Source organism: Oncorhynchus tshawytscha, linkage group LG19, assembly GCF_018296145.1.
Source record: "Oncorhynchus tshawytscha isolate Ot180627B linkage group LG19, Otsh_v2.0, whole genome shotgun sequence".
In the NCBI taxonomy this organism is placed as follows: Eukaryota; Metazoa; Chordata; class Actinopteri; order Salmoniformes; family Salmonidae; genus Oncorhynchus; species Oncorhynchus tshawytscha.
In genome coordinates this window covers 53509313-53534500 of record NC_056447.1, presented here as the reverse complement: position 1 = coordinate 53534500, position 25188 = coordinate 53509313, and the positions used below count along the sequence as shown (strand labels likewise).

Below are 25188 nucleotides of genomic sequence, written 5' to 3'. Positions count from 1 at the left end.
GCAGTCATTCTCTGTTAAATAGATATTCGTTTCTCGAAGGTTGAGAAGCCATTGAGATGGGAACTCCGGAGTAGATAAAGGTTAACAAGCTAGCTGTTGGGAGTGAAATGTCTCGGCTTCTCGAACTGGCTGGCTATTTATTTTCACTTCTCAAAAATAACTTTGTCTTCAGCCAGGTCAAAAACAAGATATATTGTAGACTTGGTTACTTAGCACTGTCGGCAGCTGTCAATAGAATACATCAGCTTCATCCAATGCAAATTTTACTGGGAAATAAATGTACTCAAGGATCTTTGAACCTGCGCGAATACTTTTTCAGCGCAGATGCTTGCTTTTTGTTTTCAGTGCTCATTTCCCTGTTGCACCACTACGTTGCAACCGTGAAACAAGTCCCCCATTCCACCGGAAGCGAAATAATAGTTCCACAACTATATTCACAAACGCACATCACCAAAGAACAAAATAAGACAAGTCTCAAAACATTTAAGTGGAATGATTTAATCATCTCAGCAAAGTAAAAAATAACATTAGAATCAGGGCTTTTCATCCCACATGCACAGTTCCTTTGAGTTCTCAACTTTATTTATTTTACTCTGAATATTCCAAGACCCTTAAATTTATCTGTTACAAAATTATTATTTTTTTCTTCTCCATAATGTATTTTCCCTCTGGTACCCATGCTCTTTGTCATGTTACAGGTCATCAAATACTTTTTTCCTGGAGGATTTGTCCTGCTTTCCAGTTTGGTAAATGTGAGATGAACACTTGTCCATAAGAGAGAAGGATGTGGAATGAAAATTAGAAAGAAAGAAAAAGGCAAGCGTGTAGAGGCATGACGTGTCTCTGTGGGGATAGTCCTGCGTTCATTCTGGAGGCACTTTGGCACAGATTAATACCCTCTTAACCCGTATGGGTAGAGCGCAGGGACATGGGAAGAGTAATACCTGGCTCTGGGTGGATTCACACTACTGAGCCAAGCTCTACCTACTGCACTGGCCTGGTTATACATCTAATGTAAAAAAAAAAAAAAAAACATATTTGAGCCAGCACGGTGCGAGAGTGTGAAAGGAGTATAGTACCTCACGACAGGGCAGGATTGGTTTGTTTGACACTGGGTACACACTGTAGTCAGCCAGACACACCCACCACTGTACTGTAGTACAGGCAACCCTGAGGTGGGGGGTGCCAACAAGTGGCAAAAACATTTCAACAGAATGAGAAATGATAAAACATCAAGTCAGAAAAGCAGTGAACTTTTAACACAATCGGGTGGGATTCTTTCATTTATGGAGAACAATAAAGGGAGGAAGGAAGATCTCTGACTGAGGTCTCGATAAAGGCAGGTCCCATCACAAAAGAAGAGCAATCCTTGTCTGTCCTCTCTCTCTCTCTCTCATCATCATTTCTCTACCTTCCCCTCTTCCTCAATGAAAGGAGAGCCGCCCTTGTCCTCTCTCCCCTTCCTCCTATTCCTATCCTCTCAAAGGTAGAGCTCCTTGGCTAGGATATGATGCAGTTTCTCCCGGAGGACTCTGAAGCGGGGTCGCACCAGGGGGTCCAGGGTCCAGCACTGCTTCATGACTTCATACACCACCTCAGGACAGCCGTCCGGGGCGTCCATCTTGTAGCCCTTCTCTACGCGTGGTACCACCTCCTTCAGAGGCTGAGGGAGGAGGAGAAGGTCGGGATGAGGAAATCAGAAAATAATAAAAAGGTGAAGAGGGGAGTGGACACGGGAGTCATTTATAGAGGATCAGAGTGGACACGGGAGTCATTTATAGAGGATCAGAGTGGAAAGTCATTTAAAGGATAATGGACACGGGAGTCAAAAGGATCAGAGTGGAAGTCATTTATAGAGGGAGTGGACACGGGAGTCATTTATAGAGGATCAGAGTGGACACGGGAGTCATTTATAGAGGATCAGAGTGGACACGGGAGTCATTTATAGAGGATCAGAGTGGACACGGGAGTCATTTATAGAGGATCAGAGTGGACACGGAAGTCATTTATAGAGGATCAGAGTGGACACGGGAGTCATTTATAGAGGATCAGAGTGGACACAGGAGTCATTTATAGAGGATCAGAATGGACACATTTCAGATTTACTACATCAAAACTATTAACTGCTTAGATTCATGTAAACTCTATAAGCTGTCACACACCTGCCAATCTGTCCAGGCAAAAAATATACTTACAATTCTGGGGTAAGGCACTCGGCCAAAGGAGTAGATCTCCCACAGCAAGATCCCATAGCTCCACACATCTGACTTGGTGGAGAATTTCTGTTGATCAAGACAGCATTTCAGCTCATGTGTAACACATACAGTACATCATTAAAATGGTGCCAATCAGCAGTACAATACTATCGATATATTCTAAAATCTCAAGTCGACCTCTAACCCCTACACTCCCTGTAGATCTCAGAGGATTAGATAAGTGTAAGCAATATGGTGGGAGCTCCATTTTGCCCTCTGATAGGCTAGATGGAATTGCAACCATATTGCTTTACACCTATCCAATCTCCTCCAATCAAAACAAGTTCCAAGAGCAGGGGTTGGGCAAACCTTTTGGCTCAAGGGCCACATATTATACGTGTGACAAAACATGTGAAGCCTTTATTCATTTTCACATCGACACAGCAACAACTAGTGAACTGTAGGTGTGCATATGCCTGCAGAACATTTCTGCCCTTATACCATATACATACCCCTTGTTTTGTTGTGAACACAAAATTGATATAATTTATATCATCACAGACACAGTCAAACACATACACAGATCCTGCATCTCTACCCTTGTAAAGTGCAAACTTAAAAAGATATATATATTATATGACTGGAGACATGCAAAATGTAAAAAGCAGATGTGTAAAAAAAATAATAAAAGATTCTAAAATTTGAGTGAAACATCCGTTTCCTTTGGAACAGTCCGTTTCTGAAAGCCTATTAAGGAACAATTCTCATCTCCATTTGTGAGCCATATTTACAGTTATCCAATCACCTCAGCCCAAATCTGACTGATTAGTTATTACCTGTATCCAGGTGCATTGCTGGATAAATCTCACTGCATCACCATCACCATGGAAAAGCATCATCCTTGCCTACCTCAGTCACGGTTATATGAGTCTTAAAATGTGAACAATGGGTCTGGGTCACCTATCTTGGCAAGGGAATGAAAAAAGTCTGTGGTCATCTTTGATATTGAGATTCTCATAAACAGCTGACAAGTGGTCATTTATTAAATTTGACCTGTGATGGGATTTGTTGTAATTCATGAATGAGAATGTTTTTTTCACACACATATCTGGACCTGAATAAAACAAGCACCATTTGGGCTTTTTTAATGTTTGGGAACTTTGTTTACATTCAGTGAGCCGTAGAACTGGTGGTCTATTGTTTCCGTTTTGGACTTCTCCTTTTAAAACACTGTGTCACATTAGATGTCGATGAGCTACAATTGTGTGTGTCTGTGTGTGGTGGTGCTTTCTCACTGTCGACAGACAGGGGGGCATGATACAAGCTCCATCTCAGTTTCGATCTTGGTGAAGTCTGAGAAGAGGTGGGAAAACTCTGCATGCAACTATGTCCTGATGTGGGCGTGTTCTGTGTCGAAACATGAGAAAAAGACCTGCTGCTCATTTGCCTGGAGAACAATCATAAGTTTGGCCTTGAACATCGTACGTTTGGCCTTGAATGCTTTCTTTCACGTTGGAATACAGTCCCAATGCACAAAAACACAATTTCCCAGCAGTTTAACATTTACATCGTTCAGATGGCCCAATATGTCCACACCGAAAGCAAAGTTGCCCAGCCAGTTTGTCTTTCAACTCGGGAAAAGTTGCCAGGTATGTTCCTTGATACGTTTGGTAAAGCGCTCTCCCCTCTCAGTTCCCACACACACACGTGGAAATACTTTCCTCAGGCTTAGCCAGCGCACATTTTAATGGTTCAACAAGTCCTGGTGCTCTGCCTTTGTCATTGAGCATTTGAATGAACCCCCTTGCCTGTATAAAGTTTACAACTTTTACAGCTTTAACACACTTTTACACAGGGCTTCCTGATGAATAATACAGTGAATAAATATTCATTTCGAGTTAGGGCTTTCTTTTACTCTGTCTCGTCATCTTTTTAGTAGGTTTTACCGGTTAGATTTGTTGATACGTTTGTCAATTGGCTCCAAGGTAGATTAATTTTCCCAAGCAGTCAGAGCCTCCGTTTGTTCCCATCATTGATTCCATCGTAATAAGTTCCTCCGTTATTTCAAAGTTCTCATTTTCATTCATGACAAAAATGTCAAGTTGAGCGGTGTCTCTGATGTCAGTAGTCTCCTCCGGTAGAAAAATGATCGACGCCATCTGTTTTTTTTTTCCCTTCAACTTCGGGAGATTATCTTCTCCCCTATGACTCCCACACGCATGGTGATGTTCTGCGTGATAAACTAATGGTCTCCAATTGTTTTTTTTACTCTCAGGACAAAAATTCTACTTTGTACTGTCGCGACCATACACTCTTTCAGCAAACTCCCTTTCAGCAAAAGGTTTGCTTTGCGATTTTATCTGCCACTATGTATCTCGCCTTAGTTACGAAGTCTTGAGTAGAACACCGTTTTAGCAAACGTATTTTGTTGGCTTTTAAAATGTGGCAAGTTGAGGCCTTCCTTGCCTTTTCCTGAGAGGACAGATTGCTAGCGTAGTTATTAGCATGCTTGCTTGAAAAATGACAATTGAGATTATATTCCTTAAGGAGAAGTTTCTCAAGTTTCATGCATAAAACACGTGTATTCATCAACGTTTATGATGAGTATTTCTGCAAATTGATGTGGCTCTCTGCAAAATCACCGGATGTTTTGGAACTACTGAACATAACGCACCAATGTAAACTCAGATTTTAAAAAAATATAAATATGAACTTTATCGAACAAAACATACATGTATTGTGTAACATGAAGTCCTATGAGTGTCATCTGATGAAGATCAAAGGTTAGTGATTAATTTAGCTCTCTTTCTGCTTTTTCTGACTCCTCTCTTTGGCTGGAAAAATGGCTGTGTTTTTCTGTGACTTGGCTCTGACCTAACATAATCGTTTGGTTTGCTTTCGCCGTAATGGCTTTTTGAAATCAGACACTGTGGATGGATTAACGAGAAGTTTATCTTTAAAATGGTGTAAAATACTTGTATGCTTGAGGAATTTTAAATTATGAGATTTCTGTTTGTTTTGAATTTGGCCCCCTGCACTTTCACTGGCTGTTGGCGAGGTGAGACGCTACCATCCCGAATATCCCAGAGAGGTTAAACGGCAACACTTTCTTGGCATATTATGTCCAATATTAGTCAAACAGGTATTTTGCTGTCATGGTGCCACAGCACCATCTATTGGAAACACAGAGAACACCGCCAGGCCACAGCACCATCTATTGGAAACACAGAGAGCACCGCCAGGCCACAGCACCATCTATTGGAAATACAGAGAGCACCGCCAGGCCACAGCACCATCTATTGGAAATACAGAGAGCGCCGCCAGGCCACAGCACCATCTATTGGAAATACAGAGAGCACCGCCAGGCCACAGCACCATCTATTGGAAATACAGAGCGCGCCGCCAGGCCACAGCACCATCTATTGGAAATACAGAGAGCACCGCCAGGCCACAGCACCATCTATTGGAAATACAGAGAGCACCGCCAGGCCACAGCACCATCTATTGGAAATACAGAGAGCGCCGCCAGGCCACACACCATCTATTGGAAATACAGAGCGCGCCGCCAGGCCACAGCACCATCTATTGGAAATACAGAGCGCGCCGCCAGGCCACAGCACCATCTATTGGAAACACAGAGCACACTGCCAGGCCACAGCACCATCTATTGGAAATACAGACAGCACCGCCAGGCCACAGCACCATCTATTGGAAATACAGAGCGCGCCGCCAGGCCACAGCACCATCTATTGGAAACACAGAGAGCACCGCCAGGCCACAGCACCATCTATTGGAAATACAGAGCGCGCCGCCAGGCCACAGCACCATCTATTGGAAACACAGAGCACACTGCCAGGCCACAGCACCATCTATTGGAAATACAGAGAGCACCGCCAGGCCACAGCACCATCTATTGGAAACACAGAGAGCACCGCCAGGCCACAGCACCATCTATTGGAAATACAGAGCGCGCCGCCAGGCCACAGCACCATCTATTGGAAACACAGAGAGCACCGCCAGGCCACAGCACCATCTATTGGAAATACAGAGCGTGCCGCCAGGCCACAGCACCATCTATTGGAAATACAGAGCGTGCCGCCAGGCCACAGCACCATCTATTGGAAACACAGAGAGCACCGCCAGGCCACAGCACCATCTATTGGGGAAACAGAGCGCACTGCCAGGCCACGACCTACAGATTCCTCCCTTTCTGAACACAACCCAGGGTAAACTTTCCATACCACGGCTCAAACTCGGGGCCCTCTGCCTCGCTAAAACGTGACCGCCCTCCTTGACAAAATACAAACCAGTTGAGCTATGGAAAACGATCAAATTCGATAGCGACATTGAGAACATTTCAAGCTAGCTCTAGCACGTTCTAGCTTACCTTTTCCCTCAGAGCCTCTGGTGAGGTCCACTTGATGGGCAGTTTGGCCGTGTCCTGATTGGATGAGGCCTCTTTGGTCAGGCCAAAGTCGCTGACCTTAGCGATGTTTTCGTCAGACACCAGAACGTTTCGTGCCGCCAGGTCTCTGTGGACAAAGTTATTGGCCTCCAGATACTCCATGGCCTCACACACATCACTACGGAGGAGGAGGAGGAGGAGGGACACAGGCAACATTTAGTTTAATTATTTAATGTACAGTTTACATTGGCAGTGAGGTCTCTGTTCAAGTTGTTGGCATCGAGATACTCCATCTCCTCACACGCAAGTCACAATGGGGGGGATGGGTCGGCATGTAAAGAGTCTGACAATGCTAAACAAAATTGACGATGTTACAATTCCAACTGGCTGCTCTAAGCCACTGTCAACAGACTTCTGGTAATATTATTGAAGATGTACAGATCAATCATTATCATACTCACAGTGAGAACTTGAGTAGACAATCCCCGAAGATCACTGTCCGGCCTCTGGAGCGCAGGTAGTCCACTAGACTGCCCTATAAAAAGAGAAGTCTTCAGTGCTATCTGGTTCTTTATTTCTATAAATATATATTGATTTATTTATGAACTCCTTTTAACGTAACTGAATCATAAAGAGCCTTCCTACCTTGGCCATGTACTCGCTGACAATAAACAGGCTTCCCGTCTCCTCAACGATGACACCTATCAACTGAACCAGGTTATTGTGTCTCAGCTGCCTGCAGAAGAGGACCAACACACATTAGCAAGAGTTCCACATTATAGAAAAGCTGTTTAAAATAGCTGCACAGTAAACCAACACGTTTTAACCAAAACCTCACAGATCAAACGAACACTGATCTAAGAAAACAATAAGGATGTTAAACACTTGACCAGAGTTGTGGTCCTCTCTCAAAGCTCTGAAACTAACCAGAGTTGTGGTCCTCTCTGAAACTAACCAGAGTTGTGGTCCTCTCTCAAAGCTCTGAAACTAACCAGAGTTGTGGTCCTCTCTGAAACTAACCAGAGTTGTGGTCCTCTCTCAAAGCTCTGAAACTAACCAGAGTTGTGGTCCTCTCTGAAACTAACCAGAGTTGTGGTCCTCTCTCAAAGCTCTGAAACTGACCAGAGTTGTGGTCCTCTCTGAAACTGACCAGAGTTGTGGTCCTCTCTGAAACTGACCAGAGTTGTGGTCCTCTCTGAAACTGACCAGAGTTGTGGTCCTCTCTGAAACTGACCAGAGTTGTGGTCCTCTCTGAAACTGACCAGAGTTGTGGTCCTCTCTGAAACTGACCAGAGTTGTGGTCCTCTCTGAAACTGACCAGAGTTGTGGTCCTCTCTGAAACTGACCAGAGTTGTGGTCCTCCCTGAAACTGACCAGAGTTGTGGTCCTCCCTGAAACTGACCAGAGTTGTGGTCCTCTCTGAAACTAACCAGAGTTGTGGTCCTCTCTCAAAGCTCTGAAACTGACCAGAGTTGTGGTCCTCTCTGAAACTGACCAGAGTTGTGGTCCTCCCTGAAACTGACCAGAGTTGTGGTCCTCCCTGAAACTGACCAGAGTTGTGGTCCTCTCTGAAACTAACCAGAGTTGTGGTCCTCTCTCAAAGCTCTGAAACTAACCAGAGTTGTGGTCCTCTCTGAAACTAACCAGAGTTGTGGTCCTCTCTCAAAGCTCTGAAACTGACCAGAGTTGTGGTCCTCTCTGAAACTGACCAGAGTTGTGGTCCTCTCTGAAACTGACCAGAGTTGTGGTCCTCTCTGAAACTGACCAGAGTTGTGGTCCTCTCTGAAACTGACCAGAGTTGTGGTCCTCCCTGAAACTGACCAGAGTTGTGGTCCTCCCTGAAACTGACCAGAGTTGTGGTCCTCCCTGAAACTGACCAGAGTTGTGGTCCTCTCTGAAACTGACCAGAGTTGTGGTCCTCTCTGAAACTGACCAGAGTTGTGGTCCTCTCTGAAACTGACCAGAGTTGTGGTCCTCTCTGAAACTGACCAGAGTTGTGGTCCTCTCTGAAACTGACCAGAGTTGTGGTCCTCTCTGAAACTGACCAGAGTTGTGGTCCTCTCTGAAACTGACCAGAGTTGTGGTCCTCTCTGAAACTGACCAGAGTTGTGGTCCTCTCTGAAACTGACCAGAGTTGTGGTCCTCTCTGAAACTGACCAGAGTTGTGGTCCTCTCTGAAACTGACCAGAGTTGTGGTCCTCTCTGAAACTGACCAGAGTTGTGGTCCTCTCTCAAAGCTCTGAAACTAACCAGAGTTGTGGTCCTCTCTGAAACTGACCAGAGTTGTGGTCCTCTCTCAAAGCTCTGAAACTAACCAGAGTTGTGGTCCTCTCTGAAACTGACCAGAGTTGTGGTCCTCTCTGAAACTGACCAGAGTTGTGGTCCTCTCTGAAACTGACCAGAGTTGTGGTCCTCTCTCAAAGCTCTGAAACTAACCAGAGTTGTGGTCCTCTCTGAAACTGACCAGAGTTGTGGTCCTCTCTGAAACTGACCAGAGTTGTGGCCCTCTCTGAAACTGACCAGAGTTGTGGCCCTCTCTGAAACTGACCAGAGTTGTGGCCCTCTCTGAAACTGACCAGAGTTGTGGTCCTCTCTGAAACTGACCAGAGTTGTGGTCCTCTCTGAAACTGACCAGAGGTGTGGTCCTCTCTGAAACTGACCAGAGTTGTGGTCCTCTCTGAAACTGACCAGAGTTGTGGTCCTCTCTCAAACTGACCAGAGTTGTGGTCCTCTCTCAAAGCTCTGAAACTAACCAGAGTTGTGGTCCTCTCTGAAACTAACCAGAGTTGTGGTCCTCTCTGAAACTGACCAGAGTTGTGGTCCTCTCTGAAACTGACCAGAGTTGTGGTCCTCTCTGAAACTGACCAGAGTTGTGGTCCTCTCTGAAACTGACCAGAGTTGTGGTCCTCTCTGAAACTGACCAGAGTTGTGGTCCTCTCCCCAAAGCTCTGAACCTGATCAGAGTTGTGGTCCTCTCTGAAACTGACCAGAGTTGTGGTCCTCTCTGAAACTGACCAGAGTTGTGGTCCTCTCTGAAACTGACCAGAGTTGTGGTCCTCTCTGAAACTGACCAGAGTTGTGGTCCTCTCTGAAACTGACCAGAGTTGTGGTCCTCCCCCAAAGCTCTGAACCTGATCAGAGTTGTGGTCCTCTCTGAAACTGACCAGAGTTGTGGTCCTCCCCCAAAGCTCTGAACCTGACCAGAGTTGTGGTTCACTCTGAAACTGACCAGAGTTGTGGTCCTCTCTGAAAGCTCTGAAACTTACGTCATAACTGAGGCCTCTGCGATGAAGGCCTGTGCCGTGGCATCATGCTTGATACACTTCACAGCTACTTTGGTCCCTCTGTAGTCTCCCACCTTCACATCTGAAGAGAGAGAGACACAGACTCAGGATGGGTGTTTAACCCTTCCACATCCTGGAAATACCTTGGCTCAATAGTCATGGGTGGCCAATGAGTGGCACACACTCTGTAAACGATTTAAACACCCATCCTGCGTCTGCGTAAGTGAGAATGAGAGCATCCATTTAAGACCATTTTTCACACACACTCCAACAGAACAGATATTGGGTCCAGTGAACTGACATCCCAGAACAGGGTGTGACGCAGAGGAGTGACTGAGCCCCCCCCGAAGGCCTAACATCCCCATACAACCGCAGACATACATGGACAGGCACACACATACTTGCCTCCAAACTCTCCCTTGCCTATGGACTGCTGAATGTTAAGCTCCTTCCTGTTCAGAGCCCAGCCACTCCTAGAGAACTCATCCTGGGCTGCCACAGTTCCCTCCTCCAGCTTCGGCTTGATTAGTTTGGTGCAGAGACCATCTGCGTCTTTGGTATAGTGCTGAGGACAAAGAGAGAGCGAGAGCCAGAGCGAGAGAGAGAGAGAGAGAGAGAGAGAGAGAGAGAGAGAGAGAGAAGGCGTAGGTCAATAACATGACCCAGGAAGGGTTAAAGGTTGTGATTACTGGTGATGGTTCATGCGTTAGATTTTAACCAGGTTTGGGGTCAATTCAGGAAGTAAAGATAGAGTTGATCCCAACCCTGGTAGGAACCTTAGGATTTATTCATCAGGACCTAGCAGTAACCAACAGAGGGCAGCATTGTTAAAAACAGCAGAGCATTGGTTGGGTTTAAGTTTTTAAAAATATATATACACGCATGTCATCCACATGGACTGAGTTGTGGACCTAAAGTACATGTACAGTGAAGGAAGAGAGAGAGGGTGGTTTAGAAGGAAGGAAGGAAGAGAGAGAGGGTGGTTTGGAAGGAAGGAAGGAAGGAAGGAAGGAAGGAAGGAAGGAAGGAAGGAAGGAAGGAAGGAAGGAAGAGAGAGGGTGGTTTAGAAGGAAGGAAGGGGGTTTAGAAGGAAGGAACAGAGGGTGGTTTAAAAGGAAGGAAGGGGGTTTAGAAGGAAGGAACAGAGAGGGGGTTTAAATGCAAGGAACAGAGAGGGTGGTTTAGAAGGAAGGAACAGAGAGGGTGGTTTAGAAGGAAGGAACAGAGAGGGTGGTTTAGAAGGAAGGAACAGAGAGGGTGGTTTAGAAGGAAGGAACAGAGAGGGGGTTTAGAAGGAAGGAACAGAGGGGGTTTAGAAGGAAGGAACAGAGAGGGTGGTTTAGAAGGAAGGAACAGAGAGGGGGTTTAAAAAGGAAGGAAGGGTGGTTTAGAAGGAAGGAACAGAGAGGGTGGTTTAGAAGGAAGGAAGGGTGGTTTAGAAGGAAGGAACAGAGAGGGTGGTTTAGAAGGAAGGAAGGGTGGTTTAGAAGGAAGGAAGGGGTATAGAAGGAAGGAAGAGAGAGGGGGTTTAGAAGGAAGGAAGAGAGAGGGTGGTTTAGAAGGAAGGAACAGAGAGGGTGGTTTAGAAGGAAGGAACAGAGAGGGTGGTTTAGAAGGAAGGAAGGGTGGTTTAGAAGGAAGGAAGGGTGGTTTAGAAGGAAGGAAGGGTGGTTTAGAAGGAAGGAACAGAGGGTGGTTTAAAAGGAAGGAAGGGGGTTTAGAAGGAAGGAACAGAGAGGGGGTTTAAATGCAAGGAACAGAGAGGGTGGTTTAGAAGGAAGGAACAGAGAGGGTGGTTTAGAAGGAAGGAACAGAGAGGGGGTTTAGAAGGAAGGAACAGAGAGGGGGTTTAGAAGGAAGGAACAGAGAGGGGGTTTAGAAGGAAGGAACAGAGGGGGTTTAGAAGGAAGGAACAGAGAGGGGGTTTAGAAGGAAGGAACAGAGGGGGTTTAGAAGGAAGGAACAGAGAGGGTGGTTTAGAAGGAAGGAACAGAGAGGGGGTTTAAAAAGGAAGGAAGGGTGGTTTAGAAGGAAGGAAGGGTGGTTTAGAAGGAAGGAAGGGGGTATAGAAGGAAGGAAGAGAGAGGGTGGTTTAGAAGGAAGGAAGGGTGGTTTAGAAGGAAGGAAGGGTGGTTTAGAAGGAAGGAAGGGTGGTTTAGAAGGAAGGAAGGGTGGTTTAGAAGGAAGGAAGGGTGGTGTAGAAGGAAGGAAGGGTGGTGTAGAAGGAAGGAAGGGTGGTGTAGAAGGAAGGAAGGGTGGTGTAGAAGGAAGGAAGGGTGGTGTAGAAGGAAGGAAGGGTGGTGTAGAAGGAAGGAAGGGTGGTGAAGGAAGGAAGGGTGGTGTAGAAGGAAGGAAGGGTGGTGTAGAAGGAAGGAAGGGTGGTGTAGAAGGAAGGAAGGGTGGTTTAGAAGGAAGGAAGGGTGGTTTAGAAGGAAGGAAGGGTGGTTTAGAAGGAAGGAAGGGGGTTTAGAAGGAAGGAACAAGAGGGGGTTTAGAAGGAAGGAAGGGGGTTTAGAAGGAAGGAAGGGGGTTTAGAAGGAAGGAAGGGGTTTAGAAGGAAGGAAGGGGTTTAGAAGTAAGGAAGGGGTTTAGAAGAAGGAAGGGGGTTTAGAAGGAAGGAAGGGGGTTTAGAAGGAAGGAAGGGGGTTTAGAAGGAAGGAAGGGGGTTTAGAAGGAAGGAAGGGGTTTAGAAGGAAGGAAGGGGGTTTAGAAGGAAGGAAGGGGGTTTAGAAGGAAGGAAGGGGGTTTAGAAGGAAGTAAGGGGGTTTAGAAGGAAGGAACAGAGGGGGTTTAGAAGGAAGGAACAGAGAGGGGGTTTAGAAGGAAGGAAGGGGGGTTTAGAAGGAAGGAAGGAAGGGGTTTAGAAGGAAGGAAGGGGTTTAGAAGGAAGGAAGGGGTTTAGAAGGAAGGAAGGGGGTTTAGAAGGAAGGAAGGGGGTTTAGAAGGAAGGAAGGGGGTTTAGAAGGAAGGAAGGGGGTTTAGAAGGAAGGAAGGGGGTTTAGAAGGAAGGAAGGGGGTTTAGAAGGAAGGAAGGGGGTTTAGAAGGAAGGAAGGGGGTTTAGAAGGAAGGAACAGAGAGGGGGTTTTGAAAGTGAATGCCGGATCAGGTGTCTTCAGGGGAAATGATCTAGAACCTACCGCTAACAAACCGTTTCAGAGGCCAGAACACCTCACTAACAGCAAAACCATGTCTGTATAGTCAACAACGGTGCTCAAGTGCTCACACACTGCTTGCAAAATAATAGACAGCTTTTTTGACCAAGTGGAAAGCTCATTGGTACTAGCTTGCTTCAGAAGCCGGTCCCAATTCCTTCCCTACATTTTTCCCTTGGCCCTTTGATGTTTACAGACCTGTAAGGTGGACGCAATATGGTGGAATCTCCACAAATACACTGTTTAAACCCATCTAGAATATTCAGATCTACTACAGTCAAAATGGTAAAGGGCCAAGGGGTCAGGTTTAGGGGTAGGGAGCGATTGGGTGGCTTATATATATATATATATATATATATATATATATATATATATATATATATATATATATATATATATATATATATATATATATATATATATATATATATATATATATATATATATATATATATCTTCCCCTGTACCTCCACCAGCTGCATGAGGTTCTCGAAGAACTCGTCCTCGTCGATGCTGAGCTGACCCTCCTTGTAGACGATACGGTAGTGCTCCACCTTGCCGTCACAGCTGACACACAGAGTGTAGTCTCCGGGGTAGTTGGTGCTCTCTCTGACCAGGAACAGGCCCGTCTCTGGGGGGATCAGGAGACTCTCTGCCTGCTCCCTGGTGATCTTACCATGGAACCATCTGGAAATGGGGGCGGGGGGGTCAACATTGTTGTCAACAGTTGTCACAAAGTGCTTTTCTTTTTACAACAAAGAGTCTCACACACACACACACTTCTCAGAACTGAAGTATGTGGCTAAATGTGGGAGATTGAAAGGAACCAACAGGAAACCTTGCAGACAGACAGACAGACAGACACACACACAGCACAAAACGGTGCTGGAAACAGACAGTACACTACAACTACAGGGCTGAGTAGACAGAGGCAGGACTCAGCCCCGCCCGGCCCAACTGGGGTTTAGATTCACATAACACACTGCCACGACAACCAGCCTATCTGCACTGTTCAATCACACAGAAACATACCGATACACAGAAACATACCGATACACAGAAACATACTGATACATACTGATACATACTAATACACAGAAACATACTGATACATACTGATACACAGAAACATACTGATACACAGAAACACACTGATACACAGAAACACACTGATACACAGAAACATACTGATACACAGAAACACACTGATACACAGAAACACACTGATACACAGAAACATACTGATACACAGAAACATACTGATACATACTGATACACAGAAACATACTGATACACAGAAACATACTGATACACAGAAACATACTGATACACAGAAACACACTGATACACAGAAACACACTGATACACAGAAACATACTGATACACAGAAACATACTGATACATACTAATACACAGAAACACACTGATACACAGAAACATACTGATACACAGAAACACACTGATACACAGAAACATACTGAAACACAGAAACATACTGAAACACTGATACACAGAAAAACAGAAACCGTTCAACCTGAGTATCAGTCACAGAGCGGTGAACTACAACTGAAAGTCGTAAATGTTTCATAGTTTGACTTCACTTTACATTGAATGTGTTTCTTCTTTAATTGACCAGTCCTGCAGCAACACCGCGCCACTGGCGAGTCCTGCAGCAACACCTCGCCACTGACGAGTCCTGCAGCAACACCGCGCCACTGACGAGTCCTGCAGCAACACCGCGCCACTGGCGAGTCCTGCAGCAACACCGCGCCACTGGCGAGTCCTGCAGCAACACCGCGCCACTGGCGAGTCCTGCAGCAACACCGCGCCACTGGCGAGTCCTGCAGCAACACCGCGCCACTGGCGAGTCCTGCAGCAACACCTCGCCACTGACGAGTCCTGCAGCAACACCGCGCCACTGGCGAGTCCTGCAGCAACACCGCGCCACTGGCGAGTCCTGCAGCAACACCGCGCCACTGGCGAGTCCTGCAGCAACACCGCGCCACTGGCGAGTCCTGCAGCAACACCGCGCCACTGGCGAGTCCTGCAGCAACACCGCGCCACTGACGAGTCCTGCAGCAACACCGCGCCACTGACGAGTCCTGCAGCAACACCTCGCCACTGACGAGTCCTGCAGCAACACCGCGCCACTGACGAGTCCTGCAGCAACACCTCGCCACTGACGAGTCCTGCAGCAACACCGCGCCACTGGCGAGTCCTGCAGCAACACCTCGCCACTGGCGAGTCCTGCAGCAACACCGCGCCACTGGCGAGTCCTGCAGCAACACCGCGCCACTGGCGAGTCCTGCAGCAACACCGCGCCACTGGCGAGTCCTGCAGCAACACCTCGCCACTGACGAGTCCTGCAGCAACACCGCGCCACTGACGAGTCCTGCAGCAACACCGCGCCACTAGCGAGTCCTGCAGCAACACCGCGCCACTGGCGAGTCCTGCAGCAACACCGCGCCACTAGCGAGTCCTGCAGCAACACCGCGCCACTGGCGAGTCCTGCAGCAACACCGCGCCACTGGCGAGTCCTGCAGCAACACCGCGCCACTGACGAGTCCTGCAGCAACACCGCGCCACTGACGAGTCCTGCAGCAACACCTCGCCACTGACGAGTCCTGCAGCAACACCGCGCCACTGACGAGTCCTGCAGCAACACCTCGCCACTGACGAGTCCTGCAGCAACACCGCGCCACTGACGAGTCCTGCAGCAACACCGCGCCACTGACGAGTCCTGCAGCAACACCGCGCCACTGGCGAGTCCTGCAGCAACACCTCGCCACTGACGAGTCCTGCAGCAACACCTCGCCACTGAATTACTTCCATGGGAAGTAATTTCAGTACAACATGGAGTGATGACTGTACTTCATCTGACTCAGACTGGTTTAACCAGGCTATGGAGACTGTACTTCCCCTGACTCAGACTGGTTTAACCAGGCTATGGAGACTGTACTTCCCCTGACTCAGACTGGTTTAACCAGGCTATGGAGACTGTACTTCCCCTGACTCAGACTGGTTCAACCAGGCTATGGAGACTGTACTTACGGCATTAGACTCAGACTGGTTCAACCAGGCTATGGAGACTGTACTTACGGCATTAGACTCAGACTGGTTTAACCAGGCTATGGAGACTGTACTTACGGCATTAGACTCAGACTGGTTCAACCAGGCTACGGAGACTGTACTTACGGCATTAGACTCAGCTTGCCCCCTTGCTTCACCCCTTCCCTCTTCTGAACGTAGTTAGCTGGGATGGTGCCTTCTCGACCTGCTGTGTTCTTGGCTTTGTACCAGTTGGGGTCCTGAGACAAAACATGTCACCGTTACTCCGATTAGAAGATCAGGGTTGACTGAGTAAATAACGTAGTGAGATGGACAACAAATATTATTTAGTACTACGCCTCCTTTTTAAAAAAAAAAAAAAAAAAATTTTTTTTTCTTCTTTAGAATTTCAAGAAACACGACAAAAATGTGAAAGATTAAGCCTACGTTTCTCCTTAAAACGATAAACCATTTTGGTCTGTTTTTCTAGTCTCGCTTGCCAGAGACAATGGCAGCTGTGGTGAAAGACAACCTGCTTCCTAAACACGGAGAGTTTAGGTACGTTACCTTAGTGACAACAATGATGGTTAAGACATCTCCTTTGTTGAAGGGCAAGTCCTGCTCCGTGGTACCCTTGAAGTTGTACTTGGCCATACACTCTGTGCCCCGTGGCCATGATGGGGTCTGAGGGACAGGAGCGAGTGAGGAAAAGGTTATCACAAAAAAGCAAAAGTGGAATTGATTTATTTTATTTATTTATTCAACCCTTGCAATAAACCAGCTCAATGACAATAGGTGGTGTAGTGCAAGGGGATCTGAAACGTCTCCTCGGGGACCACCAGACGTTTCATGTACCTCAACTACTCCGGGGGCCAGCACACCCGATTCAACTACTCCGGGGGCCAGCACACCCGATTCAACTACTCCGGGGGCCAGCACACCCGATTCAACTTGTCGACTGATCATCAAGCTCCCTGAATAGGTGAAACCGGTGAGATGGTTCTGAGCTACAACTAAAATCAAATGACATGTTGTATATAGTGTAGTGTTTTCTCTATTCAACATGAAGCCATCTTCGTCTGTGATCTCCGGGTCTCACCTGGGATTCAGACATGCTGAACAAGGCAGTGGGGTCTCCTGACGCAGGCCTCACACACCAGACGTTACCATAGCACACTCACACACACACACCTGTGGAGAGACAAGAAGCGACCGTTACATACAATACAGTAGACAACCACCACCTAAACTCAACATTCAAAATGGGGCAGTCAGTAGACCCATCTGAGAGTAAAACATGTGAACAGGGAGGAGTATAAATAACAGCCGGCTATAGAAAGCAGAAGTAGGTCTTTTGATAATTCTTCTTTTTTTTTTTTTTTTTTTCCATCTCACTTTCGCAACCGTGGGTTGCCAAGTTTCCATTACGATCCAACGGTGTCACCGTGTGGTGATGGGGGCTGATCTTTGGTTCAAATCAATAATAACCATACTCCCGAGTTGTCGGCAACATTTTAGTTCGGCCCAATCTAATATGGTAGACAGAACTGCAGATTAATGCTGCGTATGTAGAAGACGATTTATGGTCATTCCTGGAATCTGCATTGGGCCGTACAATATTTAGATGTGATGCGGCCTCCGCAGAAGTCAAGGCATCCCTACTTCTTCTTGCGCTCTGCAGAGCTGTTGTGAAGGAAGTTGTCAAAAGTAGTGAGTTTATACAGGACGTACACCCCCCCCCCCCAATCATGTCAATGCAGAGCCCTCCACATTTTTACAGAATTTGGGAGGCACACGGCAATGCGATACGGAGCTTGATTTGGCCTCTGCAAGCCTCTAGAGGTACCGCAATTGCATCACACGTACGGAGCCTCTGGGCCTGAGCTTAAAGATGAAAAAGAGATTCTCGCTAGTAAATGACCAGTACGAGGGCCATTCAAATAGATTATTCACAGGAATATGTGGTAAACATAGAGAAAGACAGATGTCATCTTTATATGTCCCATTATGGTGTCTATGAGCGCACGGGCAGCGTCACCCAGGGCTCCACGGTGATTTACTGCCATCTACATCACAGTTATGGAGTATTTGCTTTCAACTATAATTCATTGGTTTCTGATGACCCGGATAGAGTCATGTGATCCTTCTTTCACCCATAGGAAGGCCCACCCAGTTGACTATTTTAAAATGGTGAAACCCTCATTCACCCATAAGAAAGCCCACCCAGTTGACTTTTTTAAAATGGTGAAACCCTCATTCACCCATAGGAAGGCCCACCCAGTTGACTATTTTTTTTAATGGTGAAGCCCTCAATGTCATAACAGTTTATATCCACCTAGAGTCCTCTATCCAACTCTATGGTGGCAAATTCCCACTTGGTTTCAAACACAGAAAATCTCCTCCTAATCAGTTTAAAACTAGCCTGGTCCCAGATCTGTATAAACAACTCATGGACCATAATAGTTGGCAAGAAAATACAAACAGATCTGGAACCAGGCTAGTTAAAAGTAACTATGAACCAAAAACTAAAAATATAGTTTCATTCCATATGGAGAAGACATCTGGATTCCTGTTCTCACCAAAACATAGTTGATACTTTCAGCCCCAGTGAATCTACTGTAGGGTTAATATAGTTCTCCTCAACATTGGAATGGGGCGGCAGGGTAGCCTAGTGGTTAGAGTGTAGAGGGGGTAGGTAGCCTAGTGGTTAGAGCGTTGGACTAGTAACCGAAAGGTTGCAAGTTCGAATCCCCGAGCTGACAAGGTACAAATCTGTCGTTCTGCCCCTGAACAGGCAGTTAACCCACTGTTCCTAGGCCGTCATTGAAAATAAGAATTTGTTCTTAACTGACTTGCCTAGTAAAAAAAAAGGTAAAAAAAAAAAAAAAAAAAAGTGGTTGGACCATTAAAGGATTCTTCTCATTCTTCATTTTCTAGGTTGGCAGACACTAACCATAGGGAGTGAAGTGTTTTTTAAAGCATATTTTATTCTAACAAAAAATAATAATTGGCCACAGTAAATGACATATGGATGTATTGACATAGTATTTATACACAAAACAGAGCAGCATGTAGAAGCATAGATGATGTCATTAACAGAACAGACAAACCCATTCTAGTAATTCTGTTTCCATGCACACGGGGGGGGGAGATGCACGGCCCATGAGTGATGTCATCATCCCGGGACAAACCACTTCCCAGCCAGGGTCAGTTGCCATGGATGAGTCCTGGGCCGTGTTCATTAGGGACCAAATGAAAAGAAACGACTGAAAACAGAGAGAGACTACTTGGACCTATTCCAATGTGAAATGCACATTTTCCCTATTCCGCTGTTTTATAAAAGGTTCTCTGTTGCATGCCCTAATGAACAGAACCCTGGCTGCTGAGTAACGACGTGAGATCACTTCCTCCTAGAGACATATCACAGAGAGAACCCATTACAGCTAGAGAGGACTGCCAATGGTGAACTTCCTGTACGACAGAGAGCCAAGACTGATTAATCTACACTAGGGTAGGTTCACTAAAAAACACGCTTAGAGAGAGAGACAGAGAGAGAGAGAAAGAGAGAAAAGAGAGAGAGAGAAAAGAGAGAAAAGAGAGAGAGAGAGCGAGAGAGAGAGAGAGCGAGAGAGAGAGAGCGAGAGAGAGAGAGCGAGAGAGAGAGCGAGAGAGAGAGAGCGAGAGAGAGAGAGCGAGAGAGAGAGCGAAAAGAGCGAGAGAGCGAAAAGAGCGAGAGAGCGAAAAGAGCGAGAGAGCGAAAAGAGAGAGAGAGCGAAAAGAGAGAGAGAGCAAAAAGAGAGAGAGAGCAAAAAGAGAGAGAGAGAGCGAGAGAAACACACTGAATCCTCAGGACCAGAACATCTAATCAATCAGAATAAAACAAATTACAACACAGTCAAAACAAAACTACATTGCTTATTGGGAAACACAAACACAAAGCAAAATGCAGTGCTATCTGGCCCTAAATCAACAGTACACCGTGGCTAACTATTAGACCATGGTTACTGATCAAAACCTTGACAAAGTACAGGCTCAGTGAGCACAGCCTTGCCATTGAGAAGGGTAGACACAGGAAAACCTGGCTCCCTGTAGAGGCAAGGCTGTGCAACCACTGCACAACAGCAGAACCTGAGACGGAGCTGCATTTCCTGACAAAATGTTTTTAAAAAATGAAACAATTAGTGTCATTTCCCCAAATTTTAAACCCTGATTCAAGGTTTCAATTCAAAAGACCTCTCTGATGAGGATAGGCTACCAACTTATGGCAGGTTGGGGGAGGACGCAGAGAGCTGTGGGTTGGCAGAGCACTACATTGCTGCCTGCCATAAGTTGAGGGACAGTGTCTGACAGACCAATCAACCTGCACATGTCCTCTACTGTATGCTTATTGTTCAATGTGTGGTTATTTTGACCCTTGGTTATTGTTGTTACTGTTGTCCCGTTGACAATTTTGATTCTCATTATTTTCATATTGTAAATATCCAAAGTAAGCTTTGGTAATATGTACATTGTTACATCATGCCAATAAAGCAAATTGAATTGAATAGACAGACAGACAGACAGACAGACAGACAGACAGACAGACAGACAGACAGACAGACAGACAGACAGACAGACAGACAGACAGACAGACAGACAGACAGACAGACAGACAGACAGACAGACAGACAGACAGACAGACAGACAGACAGACAGACAGACAGACAGACAGACAGACAGACAGACAGACAGACAGACAGACAGACAGACAGACAGACAGACAGACAGACAGACAGACAGACAGACAGACAGACAGACAGACAGACAGACAGACAGACAGACAGACAGACAGACAGACAGACAGACAGACAGACAGACAGACAGACAGACAGACAGACAGACAGACAGACAGACAGACAGACAGACAGACAGACAGACAGACAGACAGACAGACAGACAGACAGACAGACAGACAGACAGACAGACAGACAGACAGACAGACAGACAGACAGACAGACAGACAGACAGACAGACAGACAGACAGACAGACAGACAGACAGACAGACAGACAGACAGACAGACAGACAGACAGACAGACAGACAGACAGACAGACAGACAGACAGACAGACAGACAGACAGACAGACAGACAGACAGACAGACAGACAGACAGACAGACAGACAGACAGACAGACAGACAGACAGACAGACAGACAGACAGACAGACAGACAGACAGACAGACAGACAGACAGACAGACAGACAGACAGACAGACAGACAGACAGACAGACAGACAGACAGACAGACAGACAGACAGACAGACAGACAGACAGACAGACAGACAGACAGACAGACAGACAGACAGACAGACAGACAGACAGACAGACAGACAGACAGACAGACAGACAGACAGACAGACAGAGAGACAGACAGACAGACAGACAGAGAGAGAGACACAATCCCTTTAATGATGACAGCTTCTCCATCCTGGTGGGTGAAATCAATGGGTATGTACATAGTCAATACATAGTCAATGTTAGGCTTCGAGGGGACTCGTACGGTAGGTACACCTATAGCTCATCTCTTGGCAGTAGTACTGTAGACTACTTTATCACGGACCTCAACACAGTCTCTCTTAGAGCGTTCACAGTCAGCCCACTTACACCCGTCAGACCACAGCAAAATCACAGTCTACTTGGACAGAGCAATACTCAATCATGCCAAATGCTATCTATAGAAGGAAAGTAGTGTGGAAACCTACCAAAAAACAATTAGGCAACAAATTCAATCCCTTCTAGACAACCTCCCGGACAAAATGTTTCACTGTAATAGTGACGGTGTAAACTTGGCAGTAGAAAACCTAAACAGTATAATTGACCTCTCAGCTTCTCTATCAAATCTAAAAAAATGTAAGCAGACAACCTAAGAAAATAAACAACAACAAATGTTTTGATGAAGAACGTAAAAACCCCAAAAGACCCAGAAAACCTGAGCCTACACCTTCACTAGGGTGAATCACTAAAACAACACAGAAATACACTAAGGAAAAAGGAACAGCACATCAGAAATCAGCTCAATGTAATTGAATAATCCATAGAATCACTTCTGGGAAAATTGGAAAATGCTAAAAAAAAAACACGAAGAATTACATTGGGGCAAAAAAGTATTTAGTCAGCCACCAATTGTGCAAGTTCTCCCACTTAAAAAGATGAGAGAGGCCTGTAATTTTCATCATAGGTACACTTCAACTATGACAGACAAAATGAAAAAAAAAATCCAGAAAATCACATTGTAGGATTTTTTATGAATTTATTTCCTTAGCTCTGGAATTTCCCCAATATTTGGCACCAAGGACTGATCACCCCAGTCCACAAAAGTGGAAACAAATTTGACCCCAATAACTACTGGGGGATAGGCGTCAAAATTAAGGAAATATTTGACTATGTACAGACTCAGTGAGCATAGCCTTGCTATTCTTTAGGCAGACCTGGCTCTCAAGAGAAGAGCCACTGCCCACAAAATGAGGTGGAAACGGAGCTGCACTTCCTAACCTCCTGCCCAATTTATGACCATATTTTAGAGACATATTTCCCTCAGATTACACAGATCCACAAAGAATTTAAAAAACAAACCTGATTTTGATAAACTCCCATATCTACTGGGTGAAATTCCACAGTGTGCCATCACAGCAGCAAGATTTGTGACCTGTTGCCACGAGAAAAGGGCAACCAGTGAAGAACAAACACCATTGTAAATACAACCCATATTTATGCTTATTTATTTTCCCTTTTGTACTTTTGAAATGTCTTTATTCACTTGGAACTTCTGTGAGTGTAATGTTTGCTGTCATTTTTTCTTGTTCATGTCATTTGTTGCTGCTGGCTGCACAGCTAGAGTGACTGGTAGTAAGGAGGACCTACGACACTTCCCTTTGAAAACACCTTTCATCCATGGTTACTATGCTACAGACACTCATTTAAAAAAAACGCAAGTCGGGTCAACACAGCTACCGTGTGTGTGTGGAGCAGCAGGAGAAGTCAGGTCAACACATCTACGGTGTGTGTGCAGCAGCAGGAGAAGTCAGGTCAACACATCTACGGTGTGTGTAGAGCAGCAGGAGAAGTCAGGTCAACACATCTACGGTGTGTGTAGAGCAGCAGGAGAAGTCAGGTCAACACATCTACGGTGTGTGTAGAGCAGCAGGAGAAGTCAGGTCAACACATCTACGGTGTGTGTAGAGCAGCAGGAGAAGTCAGGTCAACACATCTACGGTGTGTGTGGAGCAGCAGGAGAAGTCAGGTCAACACATCTACGGTGTGTGTGGAGCAGCAGGAGAAGTCAGGTCAACACATCTACGGTGTGTGTGGAGCAGCAGGAGAAGTCAGGTCAACACATCTACGGTGTGTGTAGAGCAGCAGGAGAAGTCAGGTCAACACATCTACGGTGTGTGTAGAGCAGCAGGAGAAGTCAACACATCTACGGTGTGTGTAGAGCAGCAGGAGAAGTCAGGTCAACACATCTACGGTGTGTGTGGAGCAGCAGGAGAAGTCAGAACACTTGAAGGCTCCCAGTCATATAATGTATGACCTACCATGACACATTGGGCAAGGCAGTTCAGTTCCACATAGTGTTGTAATGATGAGGAGTAATACCACATACTGATGCCCTTTATCGGGTCAAAGGTCAAGCACACACTTCCTACACCATGCTCTCTCTCACTAACACCATGCTATATCTCACTAACACCAGCCTCTCTCACTAACACCATGCTATCTCTCACACTAACACCATGCTATCTCTCACACTAACACCAGCCTATCTCTCACTAACACCAGCCTCTCTCACTAACACCAGCCTCTCTCACTAACACCATGCTATCTCTCACACTAACACCATGCTATCTCTCTCACTAACACCAGCCTCTCTCACTAACACCATGCTCTCTCACACTAACACCAGCCTATATCTCACTAACACCATGCTATCTCTCACACTAACACCATGCTATCTCTCACACTAACACCAGCCTCTCTCACTAACACCATGCTCTCTCACACTAACACCAGCCTATATCTCACTAACACCATGCTATCTCTCACACTAACACCAGCCTATATCTCACTAACACCAGCCTCTCTCACTAACACCATGCTCTCTCACACTAACACCAGCCTATATCTCACTAACACCAGCCTCTCTCACTAACACCATGCTCTCTCACACTAACACCAGCCTATATCTCACTAACACCAGCCTCTCTCACTAACACCAGCCTCTCTCACACTAACACCAGCCTATATCTCACTAACAGCATGCTCTCTCTCACTAACACCATGCTATCTCTCACACTAACACCAGCCTATCTCTCACTAACACCAGCCTCTCTCACTAACACCAGCCTCTCTCACTAACACCAGCCTATCTCTCACACTAACACCATGCTAACACCTGCAGAAATAGATTAGCTGACGTGTCTAAAGTACACTAACCATGAAAATATCCCTGACCAGCCGTTCAAGACTTTTGCAAATGTAAGAACGACAGAAGAAACCCAAATCAAACGGACGCTTTTGAGATATCAATTTGATTTCCTGTCGTTTACATATTGATCTGTATGACAATACATCTGGGTTCGTTATATTGATAGCAACAGGAGGGGGTCTGGGCAAAGCCCCCCCCCCCCGGCCAGTGACGTCACTGTGTAAGGAATGGAACAACATGGACCACACCTGCATTGCATGATCCTTTCCATTTCTCTCTACCAGAAATAGCTCCACGTAAATTTGCGTTCACAACTGCATTTAGCCCTGCTGGGTGAAGAACATGCAGTATGAAAAACTACTTGGATAGGCCCACATCATAGCATAGGGAAACTCCTTGGATAGGCCCAACATCATAGTGTAGGGAAACTCCTTGGATAGGCCCAACATCATAGCATAGGGAAACTCCTTGGATAGGCCCAACATCATAGTGTAGGGAAACACAACCCTACCCCCTAACCCCACCCAACTCTACCCCCTAACCCCACCCCCTAACCCAAACCTACCCCCAACCCCTAACCCAACCCTACCCCTAACCCCACCCTCTAACCCAACCCCACCCCTAACCCAACCCTACCCCTAACC

General features: G+C 46.1%; 1 protein-coding gene across 2 annotated transcripts in view; it reads right to left on the bottom strand.

The window, feature by feature from the left end:
- Positions 1 to 482: 482 nt before the first annotated feature.
- Positions 483 to 25188, bottom strand: part of LOC112236253 (tyrosine-protein kinase CSK-like) — a 39825-nt gene continuing 15119 nt past the window's right edge. Inside the window, exons 2-12 of one of the 2 annotated variants that reach the window (XM_042301894.1) lie at positions 17185 to 17276; positions 16653 to 16769; positions 16233 to 16345; positions 13505 to 13724; positions 10290 to 10449; positions 9867 to 9966; positions 7246 to 7336; positions 7062 to 7135; positions 6583 to 6778; positions 2196 to 2282; positions 483 to 1663 (exon numbers count right to left, since the gene is read on the bottom strand). In XM_042301894.1, the coding sequence (XP_042157828.1) occupies positions 1481 to 1663; positions 2196 to 2282; positions 6583 to 6778; positions 7062 to 7135; positions 7246 to 7336; positions 9867 to 9966; positions 10290 to 10449; positions 13505 to 13724; positions 16233 to 16345; positions 16653 to 16769; positions 17185 to 17199 (1356 nt within the window). In that variant the 5' untranslated portion in view covers positions 17200 to 17276 and the 3' untranslated portion in view covers positions 483 to 1480. Of the gene's footprint in view, positions 1664 to 2195; positions 2283 to 6582; positions 6779 to 7061; positions 7136 to 7245; positions 7337 to 9866; positions 9967 to 10289; positions 10450 to 13504; positions 13725 to 16232; positions 16346 to 16652; positions 16770 to 16940; positions 17067 to 17184; positions 17277 to 25188 lie in introns of those variants that run through there. The other variant, XM_042301893.1, reaches the window with a different exon arrangement.